Below are 17569 nucleotides of genomic sequence, written 5' to 3'. Positions count from 1 at the left end.
GTGACTGGGGGTGAATGTTTGCAGATTTAACCCAGGTCCTTGTGACTGGGGGTGAATGTTTGCATTGTCCAGCATTCTGTCCATCAATTGTTTCTTTTGCATATGTCGCCCTAAGTGGGAAGGGTATGCCCAGACGTGGGTCCTGTGCCTCCTACAACACTGGATTCAAGCTAGCCTGGCTGATGAAGGGTGATGCCCTGAAACCAGTCCCAGGATGCTTGTTTCCGGTCCAGGGAGCACTTGGCTTGGCAGTTCGGGCTGGACTGTTCCCACAAGGAACAGGGTCAAGACTGATTTGCATATGGCTGGGTCCAAACTGGGGTGGTGTGGTGAGCAAAAGAATGATGGATTTAATCCAGATCCTTGTGACTGAGGGTGAATGTTTGCACTGTCCAGCATTCCGTCCATCAATTGTGTCTTTTGCATTGTCTTTTAGCATGGCATTGCACAACATATTGCTTATATGTCCCAAGAAAAGTAAAGCCTCTGCCAGAGAATAGTCGCTCCGTTGCTTGGAGAGGACGACAGATTTGATATTCGCCAGTAATATTGTGCTTGAGATGGGATTAAATGAACTAGCGATACCTGGGCTTCCACCGGCACCTTTGCTGCCTGACCACACCACTAATATACTGATTGTTAAAGGCTGCAACCATTGTTTTATTTTAAAAAATGCTTTAGAATGTAGGACTATGGAGCCAAAAGACACTGCTGATAATTGTCAAATTATTTTTAGTTTTTTATTTTATTATTATTATTATTATATAGGGTGAACCCGACCTGAAGGTATTGAAGTGCTTTACACAAACACTAGTTATATTACAAACTTTCCCATAATTTGTTTTTTAATGAACTGGGAGATTAAGTGATTTGCCCAGAATCACAGGATGATGAGCCAACGCTAAGACTCAAACCTGGTTTCTCCTATTTCAAAGTCAGCAGATCTGGCTGTAACGCCACATCCTGTCCCAAGAGAAGTGCGTCCTTCCCATATGAACTGAACCGTCTGTAGATTGTATCACTTGTATTAGTGCTAGTTAAAGCCCACTCCACCTATTGAAGAGAACCCAACTATTTCTATATGAGATGTTCCCCCTCCTCCCCGCTGAACATGAGGCCTCCAGCTTAGCCTGCAGGCGTCAACAGAAACTGGCTCCCTCCCAATGTCCACTCGTGCATCCGGGTGACAGACTGGCACCAATGACTCTCCTAGTTGTGTAGTTAAGCTTTGTGAGCCTCAAAGGTGGTCAGTGGGTCCTAGTATGCCCTCCAAAGACCAGGGCACTTGCATCCCACTGATGAGTGGGAGGCATGTTTGCATCACAGTGTGCTGCATGTGCAATATATGGCCTGACTATGCTTTGTGTCAGCATACTGGTGATGAAACCAAAGCCACTATTTTGCTTGGGGCAGTTATGCAGCAGGGCAATCAAAGAGCTTGTGCCTTTCACCTACCTTGCATAAATACCACCCTTTTTCCACTCCAGCACCACGCATGCTTCACCCTGCTCACAGGAAATACATTTCAGTACCAGTCATCCTCTGCAAACTTTTAGAAGTAGAATTACACTTTTGGTAAAAGAGGGCAAATACTGTGACACAAGGGTGTCTTCCCTTTCTAACAAGGACCAATTCTTAAACCAACGTCAGTAAGGTGCCAGACCCTGCAACTCAATACCCTATTTTGTGCAAGTCACACTTGTTTGATTTTTTTCTTGCGTTAGGATGCCGTTCACCAAGTAACTGATGTATTACTTTCACATTTGATTGCTTTTTGTATGATTTTCATAGTTGACCTCTTTGTTTTTTATGTTTTAAGACTATACACGCAGAGCTCTCTAAACTGGTGAAGAAACACACTGAACAGAAGAATGTGGAGTCGGCCATGTACAAGAAGATGCTTGGTAACACCGGTAACGACCCTCCTTCAAGTTCCAAAGCCAAGTCATGGGTACGGAGCACTTATTTACATATCTTGTTTTGTGTGCCACCACTAGTATTGTTGATAGCCATCTTAGAAGTATTTGAAAGTTTTTTCCAAGTCCAATTAGATGAAAATGTTCACGCTCTGGTATCCTTCACCTTTGGTTTGCCTTTGTAGTTACGGATATCTTGTGTTATACTCTATATAGAAGCCGGTTTAGGTCCAGTTTGGGCGAAAGTAGTTAAAGCCTCTAAGCCACCCAATGGAAGAAGAATAAAAACTGCAAATACTTGTGACAATCTACATTTCACAAAGCTGCATCTACTTATTCAAAGATCAAGCAGACTGTGAAATATGGCCCCAGTTTGCTCAGCCCCTGAAATGGAAGTCTAATTCCTTGAAATGGTATTCATGTTTTGACAAAACTGAACTACGATGCAAAACATGTATATATTTGTGAATTACCCCTCGCACTATGGTCTACTTGTGGATGAAGAGAATGAAACCTCTTCCCCATAAAGTTGTGTATTAGGCTTTTTAGGTACCAACATGGGGAAGTTCATGTTGCTGGTGCTTGTTGGTCACTGCACCTCTTTGTGCTTCCGAACAAAGCAAATTAAGGCACTCTGGACAACAGGTCAGTTTGGGCACAGACCAGAGTCTACTCCAGGCCATTAACCATTACCACTCTGAAATACTAGACACTGTATATTCGATTGCCGTGCATGACCTCAACCTGTATGATTGAGAACGGTAGAGGAGGACCAGATTGAAGATGAGATGGGCATCGATACTTGAGAGGGGTTGCGTCTACGTAAACAATTTTGAGAGTTCCATAGGATAGGGTGTAGGACCAGCTCCAGAACAAAGAGGGGCTAGATAACCATTAGCAGGAACACCTATCCGAAAAAAAGAATCTGCAGATGTGAAACACTTTGCCTAGGCAAGCGGATCATCATATACTTCTAAGGAATACTTTATTTTTGGTCTGCCTTGCAAAATAATCTTACTTTCAGAAACGCACACTAAGCTTCAATGGCCATGCATCTGCATACTGGAGATGCTTTGGAGATACTGGCCTGCGTGTTTAGCCTGGTTAGACCGCAAAGTTGCTAGTACAGCTGCAGTCATGAGCCATCCTATTCAGAAGTCACCAGCTGACTAACAGTTGAGGATTACCACATATTAAACATCAGTGAGGAGTGATAGACTATGTCTTGACCAGGTTGCGGCTCCTCCTCCGGAGCGAAGGCGTGTCGCCCTGCCTGCTGCGAGCGCAGCCGGCAAACACAAATAAATAAAATGGCATGTCATCGCACTGGCTCGCGCTGTGTACAGCGCGAGGGTGGGGCGGGGCTGAATCCTGCAAATGCAGGATGACAGCACTGGTCTACAGTGCGCATGTAGGATTGGCCGGCCATCTTGCAACGACCAGCCTGTCGAGCACTGTAGACCCAGCAATCCAAAGGCTGTAAAACAGCCTAGGGATTGCTGGCCCATGCCCTTTGCCTCAAAATGAACGCTGGATGAGCCTGCTCCCACCAATCCTGGACCTGCTTTCACATCATGAGAGTAGCTTCAGTATTGGTTGGAATTGCATTCCACAAGCAGGAATGAAGTACTTTCCTTTCCTGCTCGTGGACAGGAAAGAGAAGTGTTGCACCGGTCCTGTTCCCGAATTTATGGCGAGTTGTGTGCCTTCGAGGCTCACCATTTTATTTTAAGCTAGCCGCCACTGGTTTTGACAGTGTGTGACATGCACAGGAGTAATACCTACCAAAACGGAGGCCTTTCAGGTTTTAGCCTTGATTGTTCTGTCCAGGTTGAACGTTTGGATGTTAAAAGATTCTATGCAAGCTGTACATGTTAATCCTATTATTTGCAATGTAGAAAAGATACAAATATACTAAAGAATAGATAAATGTATTCACATTGTCATTTGAGGTTCATAGTTTTCTTGGTGTTTGACATCTGTTCTGCTACTGCAGGTGTGCAAAGGGAGGTCAGAGCCTAACAATATTTTATCCGGGCTCACAAGCCCTCATTTTGTGTCTAGGCTGTTACAGAAAATGTGAATCAGTTTTTTATTACAACTTTTCACCATGCCGACATTACATCCTTTACATAGAATTACGCCTCCAGTTGTTCTAGCTATCAAAAGTACACCCACAAATCATGCTAATTCAATTGAAAGCAGTATGTCAGTATCTTCAAATTTTCTGAAGTCTTCCTTCGCAATGTCCATCCATATCACCCATGATGAAATAACTTAAAATTGATAAGGTTAGTCAAATAGTTTTGTTTTTCTTTCAAGCCCTTATTATGCATAGTAAAAATGCAACGACTACTACACCACAATTATACTCTTTATATTAGGTTTAGCTTAATCATTGGACCAAAATGACTGAGAACCGTTAACGGAATAAAAAAAGTTGACGGTTCGGTACAGAGGAAAATGGCATAGATGCACTCTCACTGGTATCTAGCTGACTCTTTATGAACAAATGTGAAGGAAGATATAGGTCACTAAAAAGAAAGCAGCGAAAGAAAAAAATGAGAGATTGGTAGTTTTAGCCTGTTGGTTCCCGTAAATCATCCAACACGGTGTAATAACTTGAGGACCTCCGACTTTGTAATAGTACTGTTGAACAGCTCCGATGGGGCCCCAGAAAATAATGCTCTGAATTGCTCCATTATTTTCATTGGCTGTTCTCTCTATTGGAGGTGAGTGATTTGCTCTTGAATGTGAACTTTGAGTTCTGCATTGAGGACCAGCTGCTGCACATTATCTGTAATGCAGGAAATGGCTGTCATTAGGGCTACTTTAAAGTAATAAAGATTTGAAAAAAGATTGTCTGCACTATAGTCATCCTATTGTTTGTTATTCAGTACCAAGTAGCAGCTCATATCCCTACTACACTGTTTCAATATGAAAATGCGACTACCTATTAAGCCTTCATGCCAAAATATTGAAACTGCTTCCCTACACACATGCGCCTCAGCATCACCCTACTGGACCAGGGAACCTTGCTTACACCATGCGGTGTGATGGGCTGTAGCAGTTGTCCTTTCAGTTTTCATACCAGTTTTTGCTTTTACAGCAGTTGAGCACCCAGCACCACTCTTGCTTTCACAGCAGCAGCACCATCAGTACCACTCATGCTCTGTCATCAGCAATGCAACCAGAACAGCTGTCCTGATCTGACAGCAGTAGTTCATCCAGTACTAGTCCTGCTTTTGCAGCAGCCATGCAACCAGTCTAGACCTGCCCTTATCGCTGCAGTGCAACTATACCAGTCTCTCTCTTGCAACAGCAGAACAACTACTTTAGAGCTCTGCTGTTACACAACCGTGCACAATATGCCAGCTCCTTCTCTAGTAATATTACAATATGGTATCGCCGCAGGGATATATTCAAATACTGCTTCATCAGCAATAATATCTTCTCTTATTGGACAGGCCATAATATTCGTCAAAAGCAGTTATTTCACAATGCTTTGCACACATACTCACTCACCCATATATCAAAATGTCTGTCTCAATGTGGCATATATAACACATTTATTGGTCAAAGTTTCGTAAAAACAAAAACCGTGCAAGCACAATTTCTCCTTGTCTGGCTATGGTGTTCGGCGCCTGGCCATGACACCGCGAGGATTCCCATGAGTGACCTGCTGGAAGCGCTCCATTGACATGTGAATTGTCCTGTGTCTAGGCTGTATAGTCCCACACACGGTTAAGCACTGGGCTCTCTATTTGGAGGTCCAGGAAAACCGCTGTCAGGGAGTCTGTGGGCACTTGACCTTGTTGTGTCCTCAGAAGGCCTTTGAAACGTAGGTTGAAACGTGTCAACACACTTGTAAAGGAGCACGACAACATATTTTCAAGGATACAAAGGATTACAAGTCTGGAGGATATTGTTTGGAAATATTTGGGCTTTCATGGACCTTCAAGGCAGGTTGCCATGCTACCTATAGGCAGACCACATGATAAAATTGGAAAGTGGACACCTTTGCCTAGAGAACTATTGAACGAAAAGGAGAAAGTATGCTTTTGAACTATTTTTGTTTTAATGGAGCTTATACCAATAAATTTGCAATGTGCGATATTGAGACAGATATTTTGATATGTGGGTGAGTGAGTGAGATGGTAGTTGGAGATGTTGAAAGTTAAAAGGAAAAGCCTTAAAAGGCATTAAAAGGAATGGCTACAGTACTGTTATGCAGCATTTTGATTTTCCTGTGTTGTATGGAATAATTCATAAATTTTGAAGCAAAAATTGTTCAGCTTAGCAGCATGTTGGAAGCCTAAACGGCATTAAACATGCTGCTGCAGTTGTAATTGAAGGCCTAAAGAAGTTAAACCAAATAATCCCAAACCTGGTTTAACTAATTTGGATCCCCCTCCAAGACTGCATCATCTCTTCAAGACAGGTGCATTATTTACAAGGCAACCAGAACCAGCACCCCTCCAAAACCGGCTGAGAAATGAACCATCACATGCAGACCGCAACACACCAGAAGCCGGAACATCACTAGACTAGAAACAAAAAACTGAAAAAGTAGAGAAATCTAAAAGACAGACCCTGTGTATGTTCAGTTCAATGGTCTGCAACAAAGTCCCCCACAACAACAGAACTACCTGAATCTGTCTGCAATTGAGAGAGGAGCTGGAGTCCCACCTTTTCTGAGACTCATTGGCTTCGACCTTAATTGTGCAACCAATAAGGTCAAATATTGTAAAAATTTCATTTATATGTCAATAGCATTTGTTTATAAAATTGTTACAGAACATTACAAGGCAAATAATCAGATGTTTCACAAATGTGACATCAATCTGCCCCTAGAAATAGAAAGTTAAAAAAGGAAAAAAACAAAAAGGGGAACTAAATGGCTGGGAAAGTGGCTTAAGCTTGATTACATAAAATCAATTAATAGCAGAAGAAACATGTAAAATAACAAGCAATGAAATCAGTTATTGCCTATTTACTTAAGCTGCGGATTGGTCATATAAGCAGTTTTGAAGCTGCATTCATTAATTTAACAAACCATTTGGGGCACTTATCCTTCTTACTTATTGAACAACCTTGGCACATGTGCCTATGCCAGACTTCTTAAACACAGGCCATTATCAAAGGCTATGAACGTCTGCCATATATTTAGTTTTATAGATACAGTGCTGATCACAGCCTGACAGTAGCTTGTTTCCAGCCTAAATTGAATTGACAAATGCGGATCACTCTGAATTTCGGGCTTATACATTTTGCGTTTTATGACCCAGGAAAAGAACCTATAAAAGAAAGCCTAAGCTTGATAGAAAGGTATGTACTCGTTACACACGTTTGCCTGTGAATTAAAAAAAAAAGATCATCCTGGATTGTTTTTAACTTGAACAGATTGTTAACTTTTATTGTAAATCTTGTTCGGTTTTCTTACAATCTGGGCTTGCATAATAAGACCACATTCCGGCCTGACTTGTGCCTGAACAGTTGAATTGGGTGTACTAAAACACTCACTAATCTAGCTAGCTTCAAGGGCAAGGGCTTGCACTGTAAGACCAAATTCATGTGAAATGTATGCTTGAGCTATTGAACTGGCTAGCCCAAACAGCAGTCTGAACAAGCTGCATTGAGCAAAGTTCATTCCTATCGGAAATTTACCCGGGAACGCCTCAATCCCATAACAGAAGGCAGATATCAGTTTATCTTGGTGACAGAGAGGGCGTGGGCTGCGGAGGGTCAGAGATTTCCTGAGAAAGAAAGCACAAAGCAGAATTTAGTGACTGTCATTTATTTGAGGCAAAGGGGTAAGAGGTAAAGCGTTAAAAAAAACACAGTAAAACTGGCTTGGCATATCATTTTCCAGTGCATCAACAGAGATTGTGAATTTTTTTGAATACTGTATACTCTTCAAATACTTTATACTAGTCACTTTATCCATTGAAGTAATATAACTACATGGTTATTGTTCAGATGGTGTTTGCATTGAAAATACATTTTTTATTTGTTTATGTTTGATCTCTATGGGTGGTGGTGTTGCACAAACGTTTGCAGTTTTCTTACTCACTAAGCAGTGTTTTGTCCTGCCAAGTTTGGTGAAAATCCATCCGCCTGGTAAAAAAATTAAAGAGGGCCGGGTGAAAAGGCGAATTATGTCACATTTAGCTCCAATAGGCAATTTTGCTTGCATCTGCAGCCCTAATAGCTGAACAGATTAACACCAAACTTGTCATGAAAGTAGAACGTCACTCAGAAGACGATTCTTTTCTTTGTTTGATGTAAATCATTATCATAAAGCTTTATTCTGCATAACCGCCATTAAAGCACATAAAAAAGATATTAGAATAGTATAAAACAATAAAAACCAAGTGGTATGATAAATAAAATACTATCAGTAATAATGCAATAAGCACAATCCAGCCATATTCCTGGATAAAACGTTGAGACCCCTTTAAAATGATTACTACCCCGTCACATCTGTCTTAGTCCTAAAAACAAAGGTAATCAACCGCAACAACCATTGAGAGGCTAGCCTTTTTTGCCTGAACCTCCACGTATTCAGCAGAAAACGTGAGACGGCAAATACAGTAAATTGTCTGACATCACTTATACGGATTCTAATTGCTGGTCTACAGTCTGTGATCCCCTAATTGGGGCATAGTGGTAGGATCCAGTTCCTTCTGAACCCAGCATAGGTCAGACAAAAAATTACAACATGATCAATGATCGTAAGCACCTGAGGACAAACGCGGCAATTCCCATCTGTCTTTTTGGTTACACACTGCCACTTGGCCGTGATTGAGCAAAGAGGCAGGATCCTAAACTGAAATTTTATATGTAGAGTTTTGGCTAAGTGAGGCTCAATCTCGTCTAAATATCCTTCTGTAACATAATCATCTTTAAACTCAAGGAAGGCAGCAGTGAGGGTGTCCACCCTAGCATGACCTAAAGTCATATTGTCTATGTATCACCAATGTGAACCTCTTAAGTAATTCTTTTGAAATCCCAGTGGCTTCCGCAGGGGTGGACCAGAGATGTCAGTCGGCATTGGACAGACCTAAGCCAGGGGAATTCTCATGACATCCTCCAGGCCTTGCAGGTATGTAAATAGTTTTGGGGTCGCCCAGATCCTACGCCAGTGCAAAATTGGCCTAAGCCGGTGTCAACAGGAAGATTAGTGAGGAGTTGCAAAAAACTTCTTAGATCCTTGTATCCTCAAAGTTCACCTCCACATAAAGTTGCCCTGAGGGCTTGAAGATTATACATTTGGAGTGGTGGGGACACTGGACGTAAACGAGAACTTCGTTGATACCTTAGAATGCCTGTCCGATGTAAATTTGTTTATTTGTTTTTCAGATAGGCATTTTAAAAAGTTCCAAAGCGGGCTTTAAAGGATTAACACTCTTGTATATGTCTGCTATTTCAACCTGCGAGCACTGACTTGAGAATCCTGTGATCCCCACTTTGAATTATTTTTTACAAAATGTGATTGGCTGGATAGGGCTTAAAAATTATTTTCTCCCATCTTAAAAGTCGAAAGTCTACACCAACTGACACGTTTCATGCTGTGAAAATAAAAAGCTATTGGGGGCAGGTGGGCTACCTCAAAGGTGACCAACCCCAGCGTTCTGGAGTATCCAGACATGTTGAAAAATAAACAAATAAAACAAACACAGAGCAACAAGCATTTGCAATGCAATAGGTTTTGCATTTTCGAAACTTTGACCTATTGATATTGTACATGACAATGCCTTTTATTATTGCAGATTTTTTAAACACATAAATAAAAGGCACTGTCATTCACAATGCCAATAGCTCAAAATCTCGCAAATACGAGACCTATTTCATTGCAAATGCTTGTTTATATTAGCTGTCCATTTTAGCCATTTTAAACCAGGGAAGAACTTCAAACATGGAACAGTTCAGTCCCTGGTAACATGCGCACACACACATCCCCCGGCCCGTGCACGACGGTTGCTACCTCCACGACGGGCCATGCATTATTTAAAATTATTTTGTTTCAAGCTGTGTTCGGATTAGCCGGCCAGTCTCTGTCGAGTCACTAGTACATCAGAGAATACACAAGGGGAACCCCAGGTTTTATAATGATACAGGCCACAAACACGGGCGCCCGCAAATAGAAATCATGGGTGTTACAGACAGTTGGACAACTCAGTGGGGCTCATTTAGAGCGAATGAAGGCCGGCCTTGTAGGAAATCCGTAGGTAACGCAGAAAATTCCTACCGCAGACGCTCAACACACTGAGCTATCTCACTGTTGTTAAAACAATGGGATGCGTTTTAAAGTATGTTTATGTCTGTAATAAGATGACAGTTCTTTAATCAATGTGCAAGCCTGTACGTCGGTCATTCCCGGACACGTAAAGCCCGCCGGACAGTTAGTCCAGGCTCTAACGAGCAACTAAAACATTTTTGTTGTAGCAAGGACGTCTCAAACACACAGCGCTGCAGAAGAAGGGCGTGGGGCCCGCCTGAGACCGGACTGCACATCCAGGGTTGTGTAGATGGTTGTTGGGTGTTGGGCTGTGTCTTCAACAGAGCACCAGACAGGCCACTTGACTCACCAACGTGCCACTTGACTCCTAAAACACCCCTATAGCCCCCCCTCCCTTCACTGGACATACACAGGCACTCTGCTAGACTGAACCACAATCAAGCCACGGCTGGTGCAGGTTCACACACGTTCACAACGCATTATTCACAAATTGGAATTTTTTGCTGTCAAATAAACGAAGGCTGAAGGAGGGGGAAAAAGTCGTTATTGTGACTACTTTTGAATTAAACTCCCATTGTGTGTCTGTGGTAAAGGGTGCACATGTTTCAGAACGACCCGCATCTTACACGGTCTTACTGTGGGGTTTTAGTAAGGCATTTCAGTTCAACCGAGGTTGAATGCTTAACAGAATACCCTAGTGAATGTTTAACCAATACCAAACACGCCTTGCTGATTTTTGAAAAAGGGCTTCGAGCATCAAGAGATCACCTGCCAGCGGATGCAGAGAGTGAGGAAAAACAACGGAGTGCGGGCGAGTGGAGGGGGGTGCGAAAATGCATGGACAATGGAGTATGATCGCACTTCGCATCCGTAATGACAAAAATATAGTGCTCACCCTTTATTTAAAGGAGACAGTATCACGCCGCAAGTAAAGAATCCAGTCCGGGTGGGCGGGGCCAAAAGTGGACAGGGCGGTAACAAGGAGGGACTAAGAAGCCTCCTTTACAATAGAAAGCCAGCATTTAGCCTGAGCAATGACGCAAGCCAATGGGAAGAAGGGGTGTGGCTTCAAGTCCCCTTCTGAAAAACTGTATCGATAACAATAAGCCTAGCAGAGCGAGGAGCGCATGCACGCTCCAGCGCTAGGTCTGCGAGACCTAAAAACCGCCATAAATGGCATATGGCATTCACAGGACTTGACTGTCATTTTGTGCCTGTCTCCTTTCACTTTTGGTTTGCAAGTTTCAGGCAATGTGTTAAAAAAAAAAAAGCACAAGCGAAGTCAAACTCTAAAATAAGTGCCTGGCTTTGTTTTTAAGCCAGGAGGTAAAGCGCAGGGCATGGATATTAAATGTATGTACCTATTACTAACATCAGATTTGTTAGGACTTTGCACCCTCGAACATCCCTATTCATTGTCGTTGATATTTGAGAGCTCCAACTCGTTAGTGCTCTAAAGCTAAGTTGACACTGTACACATACCTGTAGATAGATGCATGCCTACAGCGGTGAACGTATTAGTGTCTAGGGAGTTATGTCTGACCATGGGTAAGGGTATTATTTCTTAAATATTTTCTTTTAGACAGCTAATCGAGGTTAGTACCACCATTTCCCTTAAACCTCTTATTTCTCAGCAGTTACTGCAGGGATGATATATTTTCCTTCAGTTCAGATATGCTGTTGAAGGTGTTTTAAGTAGCCAAATCGTGATTTTTGGTTTTTTTGCTGCTTTCATATTTTAAAGATAGACAGGCACCCGGGTTACGACGGCAACATTTGGTGGTTTGTTTCTGCCGCCATTGTCGCAGCTTTTGTCCACAAATTTATTCCAGCTGTGTTCAATGAGGGACTTTCTCTGGGATATGTGAGGAAAAACGACACTGCCTATTTGTGTTTGAAATTGGTCTAACACTTTAGTCATCCTCTGTGATGATGCTGAGGGGATATTTTAAACAAAAATATAGCTTTGATATGCTTAGCCTCTGCAGAAGACACAAACTTCCATCAAGATAATGTAAGGCTGACCACTCTCTTTAGAATCTTGATTTGTTTCTATTAAAGTCACAGGAATCATAAATCTCAGATCCCAGAAGATGCTTGAAATCTAACATGGGATCACTCGAGGGGGTGTTTGAGTATGAAATTGAACCAATAATGACTTGAGAATGAGTATAGTATTATGGCCAGAGAATGTGAAGGGAATATGCATTTGTGTGTTATACGTTAAGGACCACCTTCATATATGTGGACCTTCATAACATGATTTCTTTCTTTCCCAGAATCGTCAAAATATGTAGCACGTATAACTCCTCCCTCTTTGTTTTATTTATTGTCTCTGTGTGCGTTCGCTGCAGTAGGTTCATTTGTTATGTTTTAGCTTTGCACTGCATGGCGATGGCACTAGTAGCACATACTATATCCCATACAAAAATCTGGTGCAAAAAGCACCAGGAGAAATACCCTGAGTACATAGTACCTGGTATTTTGCCTTCAATTACAGGTTTGTCCCTTTGGAGTGGAAAATAACAGGAAACATTGTTTATTGTGCACAATACTTCCCTGCGCCATACTGTTTTATTTTGTTTTACATGTTATTTATTTTTCTTTGGACCAGGAGGAAATAGCCCGTTCAAAAACCCTAGTCTAAACTCACTTGGCACAAAACCTATAGTAGAGACCATGTGTAAAACTGGGCGTAAATTGTGCTTGAAGCGAGTCATACATTTTGTGTGACACCAAAGCTGTTAAACATGTGAGAAGACTATGATGAGTTCCTGCCCTCAAGAAAGGTGTGTGTGTGTGTGTGTGTGTGTAGCATCGGAAATAAGGAAGTAATCCTTGTTTCTGCAATATTTCAATGGCTCATTATTGTTATTCTAATGTAAATTTTGTTCAATTGACATAAAGCATGTCTAAAATAGTTAGTAGGGCCTTTTCAGGGTCTGAAACCCATATATATATATTTTTTTATAGCGCAAGAATAAAATAATAAGCATTTTGCTTAAATAAAGATTAAGCCAGTTGACACAGAGCCAGGTACCAGCCTGGAGAGAAAGAATCAATAACAGGAACTGTATTCATATTGCACTGAAGTGTACCTTGAGCTCTTAGGAATTTTTTCTGACTTCTTTATAGGGTCACTTTCTAGGACGATGGGAGTTCTTTGTGAGAATGTGTTTCAAGATTTCAATAGCATTTCTAAATCTTACCTTTGGTGATAGGGGTAAACCTATTGAGAGCAAAAGGCTACACAGGAGAAGGGGGGAAATGAATGCATCATAGCATTGGTAGATTCATGAAGAGGGAAAGAACCGATATTTTTTACAATTTACACTCAGTGGGGACAGCAGTCTTTTATTCCTTAAGCTTAGATCCACTTACTGATATATTCGCGTTATGTGACTTGCTCCTTATTTTATAGGACAGTTAAAAATATCTTTGAGACTCTACAAAATATCTAGACCTCTTCTACGTGTACTTACTTGCTGTTCATTCACGGAATATTACTTGACTTTTTCTAGGTATATAAATTAATGATCATAGTTTTCTTGATGTTTTCAAGATGTTGCTAAAGTCTATCTACAATCCTAGTTGTATTATTTGTAGGCTTAGACAGGCTCTGTTGGATAGACCTGGTAATATCCACTTGCATACTACTCCTATATTGTAGCTCCAATTCTCATTTAATATCTGGTGGTCTTGATTTTCATGCAACGTTTGCAAACCTTGTTTTGCATTCTTACATGTTTGTGTTTCAGTGTACTTTAATTACTTCTGCTTTCTTGTAACAGAGTATTTCCTGGAAGTGGCTGTTTGGAGCAACTGCTGTGGCAATTGGAGGTGTGGCTTTGTCCGTAATTATCGCTGCAAGAAATTAGCTCCTTAGGAGGGTTGCCGAACGGACCAAAGCCATTGTTTGGGACTACAGCGTGACCAACTCAGCAAAGCTTGCAGTCCATAGTAGATTCTTCAGCGTATGCTCTTGGTGTTGAGACTCTTGTTTGGCTAGGTGTGCAAATAGGTGAGAACACTGATTGAGTTGGGGAAACATTTCCAAAGTTGCCTCCTTTTGAAACAATCTGTAGAAGAATAAGTCTCAATGAACACAACTGTGAATTAATTGGTACTTTAAGTGTAATCTATAGTAAACACATTGTTTCATCTGAAGGTAAATGCCTTTAGGTGGGGCTTGTAAAGAGGAGAGTTGGTAACCAATGGATGGTAGAATGTGTTTTAAATTTGTATTTATTTGGTTAACTGTAAAATGTTAAGCCTATCTGGCCAAATGAGCACCGTGAGTTTCTTGCAGTTTAGTCACATGTATAGGAAGACAAGAATTTACTGCAATAAAACAAACTTTAAAGTGCGCCCCCAAGACAGTTGGGTATTCTGATTTTTCAAAATGATTCTGTTTTTCTCGAGGACCAGCCCGTATATAATGACTGGATGTAATGTTATCTGCTAATTATGTCTACAGGCAATGGGAAATACCAAGTGTATAAAAAGATGGATTATTCTAATTGATGTATGTTTCGCTCTTTGAAGGTGTCTCTTGTGGTACAGTTATGTGCTGTTTCTTGGTCTTTCCACCCACATAATTGTATGCAGCAAACCTATTTCCTGCCTCTTTTTGTCTGGACATACATTTGTTGCGGACAGTGATGCCTTAGGCAATGTGACCACAACAAATAATTTTGAGGACCAAAACAAACTTTTTATGTCCAAGACCTATTTCGACTCATAAATGATCTTTATATGTAAACCCAAGGACAGTGCAGTATTCTTCTGCAACGTACTTTGTCTGCCCAGGGATTGCATTGTCGAGTGCAAAGCATCCTAAGTTGACAAGCATTGAGCTTAATTTTATTTTTGCGGAAAGGTGACCTAAACATTGTTGGTTATTTCAAAGTAGTATGTGGCTGTGTCACTAATTATTCTCCCTACTCAAGCTGCCGCATTCTTCAGTATGTTTTGCTGCTGTTTTTCCCACTTATTATATATATATATATATCCGTAAAAAATAAAGCAAGGCTTTCGTCAGTAACCATAGTACACCTTTAGTAATAAATAAATGTTAATCTATACATTGTAGTTGCCTTTGTGCATGGGCTGAGGCCATGGTCCATCTCCATACTTGGTCAGCCGTTCTAGAATGCTTTACCTCTTCCCATTAGGCCTATATTCTTTAGAAAGAAGTTAAAAAATAATCGGCTCTGCTAATAACCTCTAGAGGTGGCCACAAAATAAGAAGCCTTAGGTATAAGAGTGTTCTAAAAATCGCATAATCTAAAATAATTATCATAGTTAAAAGGAAGAGATGGAAAAAGAACATATTGCAGGAAACCTTTAAAAAATTTCCCAGTCAACCATGTAGTGCGTACTTTATAATTAGATGTAATATATTTTAATTTATAGTTATTTTGACTCTATAACATTCAGCAAATAGAATATTGCAGTTTATGTTCAGCAAACTACTTGGTGAAATATATTTTGATATTAATTTTCCTGTTATTATCCTCCACCTTGGATCTTTGATAGGTACACATGGTTGCACCTTCTGCTACATGGTCAAATATTACCAATTACAGATTGTTCCAAATGGCAAAAATTTCTTGGCAGTAGAGGGGGTATTGATTCTAAATCCATATCACAATAACAACAAGTATTCTCACCAATATAACACTAGTACAATAAAGGCACCATTAGATTGTTAATTTCACTTGTATTTTGTTATACAGTGAGGTAAGCGTAATGTCTGGTGTGTGGTGTAATTGCAAGTAAGTTGAGTAGTCCATTCTCTTACTCAGTTGCTAATTTATCATTGAAATAACCCCAATTATCTCATAAATTCGACCAAATTGTAAAAATGGTATTAAAACTTTTCTGCAATTTAGTTGAATTTATATTCTTGTCAATCTGAAATAAATACTTATGTACTTATAGTCTTGAACTAAAGGTCTACTTATGTGATCTCGGAAAGAGCATTTCTTTTTGTTTGTGTAGTTGCATCTTGTGATTTGTACAACAGGTTATCTACGTGCATTCATGTTTGCTGATATATATCTTCGAAATACCCTATGCTGTAATATTCACTATCCTGACCATATAGTAGGTGTTCTTTTCAAACTTGATTTCTAATGGTACTTGCCTATACTAGCACACATTTAACAAGACTGTAGACTCCCTTCTAATTCTTCAAATATTCTTTCCGCTGCATTTGCCCTCATTATGTCTGCCATGTCATTAGTGGAATGCTAGTCAATGGTGAGTTGTAATCCTTGGTATATTTATACACCTCTCCTTGGAAGCCTTGTGCGTAAATTGAACCTTTGCCTTCTTTAATAGTTGGCAAATATTTTACAATAAAAAAGAGATGCCACAAATCTAGTGAGCAGAGTGCTGAAAGCTTAATAAAGCACATTACATTGAAAGAGCAAATTTCACATGGTAATGAATAATACTGTTCATTCATACGTACACTTTATCCCTGAAAGTATGCTATGGTATGTGAAATATACCTGCTTGCTCTGTCTGGAAAGTTTTACAATCTCATACAAATGACTGAAAGAGTAGTGTAGTTGTAGAGAGTGAATTCTTTGGGGGTGCTTGTGACGGTTATATGACTGCTTTTTTTGTAGAACTATCCTCTCTTCTTCCTTCATCTCCCCCGTTCTTCCTACACTAATTGAGTATTTCTGGCCTAAATGCTTGTAGAGAGGCCTACTTCCATACTAGTTTGCCCAACACTGAAAATGGGACAGGTTATCGGGCCTGTACCTTCAGTGTTTCTTTTCAGTGATATAGACTTGTAGCAGGTTTTCTTTCTTTTAAAACATGTTTCTATGAAATAAGGCTCCTGCACTCCACAACAATTTCAGAAGATTTATTTCTGGAAACAAGTTCATAGCCAACTTTCAGTTTGCTGTCCGCTTTGCCTGCACCTCTTGGGTCAAATTGAATTTTGGTTTAATTACATGACTTCGGTCACTAACTTATTTATATAACCTGTTTTTGGATTTACTTTTGACATTTATTAGACCAAAAAAGCGAAAGTTCTGCAATAAGCCTCTTCTCCAAAACAAACATATAGATTTTCTGTTTGCTAAATTAAATACAACGTTGAATTCAATGCTTTGTCCAAAGAGATGGATAAAAGGTATATCAACCTTTACGTGGCAGTGTGCTTTCTGTTTTTTTAAGTTCATTGTTTTTCCTGGTTACTTGGTTGTTTGCAAATCATTGCAATCAAAGCAATTCCAGAGAAAAAACAAAGGGTCTTAACATTATTACAATTGCTATTTCTTTCAATGTTCTCTTAAAATACCCTTATGAAGCAAGTTCTTAACTAATTCCTATTGTTCATAGTGAGAACTGGAGCCAATGGGTGGGCATTTTCCTCTTGTATAACTTA

At 40.3% G+C, this 17569-nt stretch overlaps 1 protein-coding gene across 2 annotated transcripts in view; it reads left to right on the top strand.

Moving 5' to 3' along the window:
- Positions 1-16100, top strand: part of FKBP8 (FKBP prolyl isomerase 8) — a 52082-nt gene extending 35982 nt beyond the window's left edge. For both annotated transcript variants that reach the window (XM_085638958.1, XM_085638960.1), the window contains exons 8-9: positions 1820-1951; positions 13950-16100. In XM_085638958.1, the coding sequence (XP_085495084.1) occupies positions 1820-1951; positions 13950-14036 (219 nt within the window). In that variant the 3' untranslated portion in view covers positions 14037-16100. The remainder of the gene's footprint in view (positions 1-1819; positions 1952-13949) is intronic.
- The last annotated feature ends 1469 nt before the right edge of the window (positions 16101-17569 follow it).

Source organism: Triturus cristatus, chromosome 12 (assembly GCF_964204655.1).
Source record: "Triturus cristatus chromosome 12, aTriCri1.1, whole genome shotgun sequence".
In the NCBI taxonomy this organism is placed as follows: domain Eukaryota; kingdom Metazoa; phylum Chordata; class Amphibia; order Caudata; family Salamandridae; genus Triturus; species Triturus cristatus.
The sequence above is the reverse complement of the archived record's forward strand: the minus strand, read 5'-3'. Positions and strand labels throughout refer to the sequence as shown.